Source organism: Apteryx rowi, unplaced genomic scaffold (assembly GCF_003343035.1).
Source record: "Apteryx rowi isolate R43461 unplaced genomic scaffold, aptRow1 scaffold_6, whole genome shotgun sequence".
Classification (NCBI taxonomy): Eukaryota; Metazoa; Chordata; class Aves; order Apterygiformes; family Apterygidae; genus Apteryx; species Apteryx rowi.
The window spans coordinates 6680878-6684219 of NW_020450871.1; the positions used below are offsets into that span (position 1 = coordinate 6680878).

At 39.9% G+C, this 3342-nt stretch overlaps 1 protein-coding gene across 6 annotated transcripts in view; it reads left to right on the top strand.

Annotated features, from left to right (window-relative positions):
* Positions 1-15: 15 nt before the first annotated feature.
* Positions 16-3342, top strand: part of USP42 (ubiquitin specific peptidase 42) — a 19590-nt gene continuing 16263 nt past the window's right edge. For 3 of the 6 annotated variants that reach the window (XM_026083223.1, XM_026083226.1, XM_026083228.1), the window contains exons 1-2: positions 16-708; positions 3050-3287. In XM_026083223.1, coding sequence (XP_025939008.1) covers positions 3059-3287 — 229 coding nt within the window. In that variant the 5' untranslated portion in view covers positions 16-708; positions 3050-3058. Of the gene's footprint in view, positions 709-2609; positions 2632-3049; positions 3288-3342 lie in introns of those variants that run through there. The other 3 variants (XM_026083224.1, XM_026083225.1, XM_026083227.1) reach the window with 3 other exon arrangements.

Here is a 3342-nt window from a genome sequence, read left to right on the forward strand (position 1 = left end):
GTGAGCCGGCCGCTCCCCCCTGCGCGCGGGCGCATAGTGAGCCGGCCGCTCCCCCCTGCGCGCGGGCGCAAAGTGAGCCGGCCGCTTCGCCCTGCGCGCGGTTGCCCGCGGTAGCGTTGTGTCCTCACAATGGAGGGCGGCGAGGCGGAGCCGGTTGCGCCCCAGCCCGAGCCAGAAGCGCCGCGCGGCGGTGGCAGCGGGAGCTCGGGACGCCTCGGCGGATGCCTAACGCTGTGTCGCTTTCTCCGTGATTGGTTTCCAATTTAGGGTAAAGGGATAATTAATTCTGTGTTTCCTGGCTTGGTTACTGGATTTTTTTTTATTTTTTTTTGAACGAAACTAAGACTAGTGTGTTGTCTTTCGGTTTGGGGGTTTTTGTTTGTTTGGGGTTTTTTTGCTTATGGTTGCTTTGTCGTTTGTAGCTACAGTTTGTAATTCACAAATGTAAACATGTGCATAGTCTTAATACGTATACCGTAGTAGTTTTCGGTTGCTCCTTTGTTTTTGTTTTTCCTTTTGCGTGCGTGTGTGTTTTATTTTTTACTCTCACTGCTGAAAATGTTTGTTTTGTAACAAGATACATGCTTAATGTCTACTCGGTTACTTGAGCGCCGGCTGAACTCCGTTCTTGGAAGTGACTGTGTATGAAACGTTGCTGGGCTGTGGCTGCATGGGAGCTGGAGGCCACACATAAATGCTTAGAACCAGGTTAGACCGGCGGCGGTCTGCGATGAGACTGCGATAAAGCCTAAATAATTTTGATGCAAAACTCCAAACTTCTTCTGGAGGAAAGTAACTGTTTTATCTGTCTTACTGAAATCTATTTTCCTTTTCAACGCTATACCGGGAAAAGTGTGCAAGGACAAGTGTGTAGGGAAATAAACGTACCTGGGCACATGCCCTGGGGGTTATGTTCAGGGTGGTGCAGGAACACAACGTGGGATAGGCACCACTGTCAGTGTTCGTAGTTTTATGCCTGTTTGTCAAAGAGATGATATATCCAACTTAGGAATTACCTTACAATAAGAATCTATGTATTTTGAAAAAGTGCTGGACCTGATTTATTGCTGTTGTATAGTACTTGTTATCCGGTCATGTATCGATCATCAAAAATAAATTTTACGAATAACTAAGACTTACCTTGCTGTTCAATATAACACTCAGGCTTTCTTGTGATAATGTTCTTCTGTTTTCCTTTTCACTGCAGTGTTGATTCTTTCTTCTTCCCTCCTCAAATATGTTTTTTAAAAAGTTTTTCAAACGCTTTTCCTTTCATTTAAGAAAAGGAGATGTCACTTGGCTAATAGCTGCAATTTGAAGTTTGGATCTTATCTGAAAATCCCTGAGCCCAAGAACTGTCATCTTAATCTTCCATGTGGACAAGGATGTCTTCGTTTCTCAGTTAAATGAGATAGAAGTTTTCGGTTTTGTGTATTCTTTTCTTAGAAATGGAAAACTGTTTACAAATAATGTTTTAAATCTGTCAATGAGTACAAGGAAAAATCACCCAAGAAGTGAAGCAAATAAACCCTTATGTAGCATAGTGGACCTGTTTGATAATCTGTGAATAGAATGGATTTTAAAGTCATTTTATATTGAAATTTTAAAGGAAAAAAGCTCTAATTAAAGAGCACATAATTTGTCATTTGTGGGACTATAAGTACTCTAATTTACTCTGCTTTGTTTAACCTGTCTTAAGTTTTATCAGTCATTACATCATAAATCTGAAACCACTTTATGCTTTGTTGTCTCAATCATTTCAGTATAATAAACTGTAGCTTATCCTTTAAACTCTCAGTTAAGGTGTTAGAAAACAGGCCCTTTACGGTACATCCAGATAGTGCACAAACTTCTATCAAAAATTTACCTGCAGAAATTGATAATATATTGTTTCATTATTCAGCTTCTCAGAATTACACTTATTTAAAGAGGTAGCATCTTCAAACCTAACCCACCAGTTAAAAAGGACTTAATATCAGTTATTGTCTTTGTCCTTGAGGCTTGAGGTTTTGGGGGTTTTGGGGGTGGGGGTTACATCCACGGTTTCCTTTCTATAATTTACATTCTTCTCTTGCTTTTTAGAGGAAAAAAGTGCAATTGCACTAAGTAGAACTGAAAAATAGAGATGTTTTTCAGTCTAATCTTTCAGTTTATAGTAAGAGTTGTAAGTGTGATAAGTGCAAAAATACCACAAGTATTTCTGCCAAAAAGTGTATCCAAACAAATATTTTTTGGAAGGGCAGAAGAAACCCAGGCAGAAATAATTTTACAACCCTTTTCTTGCTCTCCTTTCCCAAGATTTCTCTGAGATCTACCCCATCCTCTGAATTCTTGAGGTATGTGGTTCCCAGGAGGGCAAAGCTGGGCTGAACTGCTCCTTCGGGACCTCACTGAGCCGGGGCTTGAATGTGCCGCTGCTTGCAGCTCCTCTGGGCCTGGAAGAAGGGACCTCATGAGACAGGCTGAATAGCCCTCACAAATTAACTTAGTATCACAAACTGATATTAAAGTTGTATTTAAAAATTATGCACTTTATAGAATGACAAGAAACCCATCGCAATTGATGCAGTAGAAAGTGAGATAGAAAATGAACATTGGAAAGAAGGTGATTAAAGTACCAGCCCAGTGCAGGTAACTTTGTATGTACAAAACAGAACAGTGATGGCTGTAAATTAAGAGTGTTCTGTTACTGACACTGGCAATGGATAAACAATTGATCCCCTTCAGAGAATGTCGTGTGTATTTTTGTGTTGTAAAAAATGACTTCAAAATTGTTATGGATTAAAATCCTGTGAAAGTGACAGAAATGTCATTGGTCTCCAGCTCTACAGAAGTTAAAACTAACTGCTCCAGTTTTGATGGAAAACGCTGTGTGTTTAGTTTCTGTTTGTTTGGGGGTTTTTGTTTTTGTTTTTTTATCATTCAGATCAGCTATTCCGTTCTTAAAATTATTTCTTTGAGATTAAGTCACAGGATTTCTACTATTCTTTTCTTTCTGGAATGCTTCTTACCATTCTTACATCAACCAGAACTTTCTCCTCTGTTACAGATATGAACAATGACCATAGTTAACAAGCCAAAATCTTCAAAATCTAAAAAGTCGTCATCCAGGCGGTCTGGCAAATCAAAGAAACCCCGTACTAAAAACATGAAGTCACGCACCGCAAATTGGGGTCGGGTACCACCTACAGAAGATCCAAACCAAGTCTCTGTGAACCAAGGACCTGGAGGTGCTATTTATTGCAGATCATCTGAAAAATCTAAACCTTTTGCCCAAAGAGATCTAGGTAACTGTATCTTTTATCCTGCCTCCCTGCCTCCTTTTTTTTTTTTTTTTTTTTT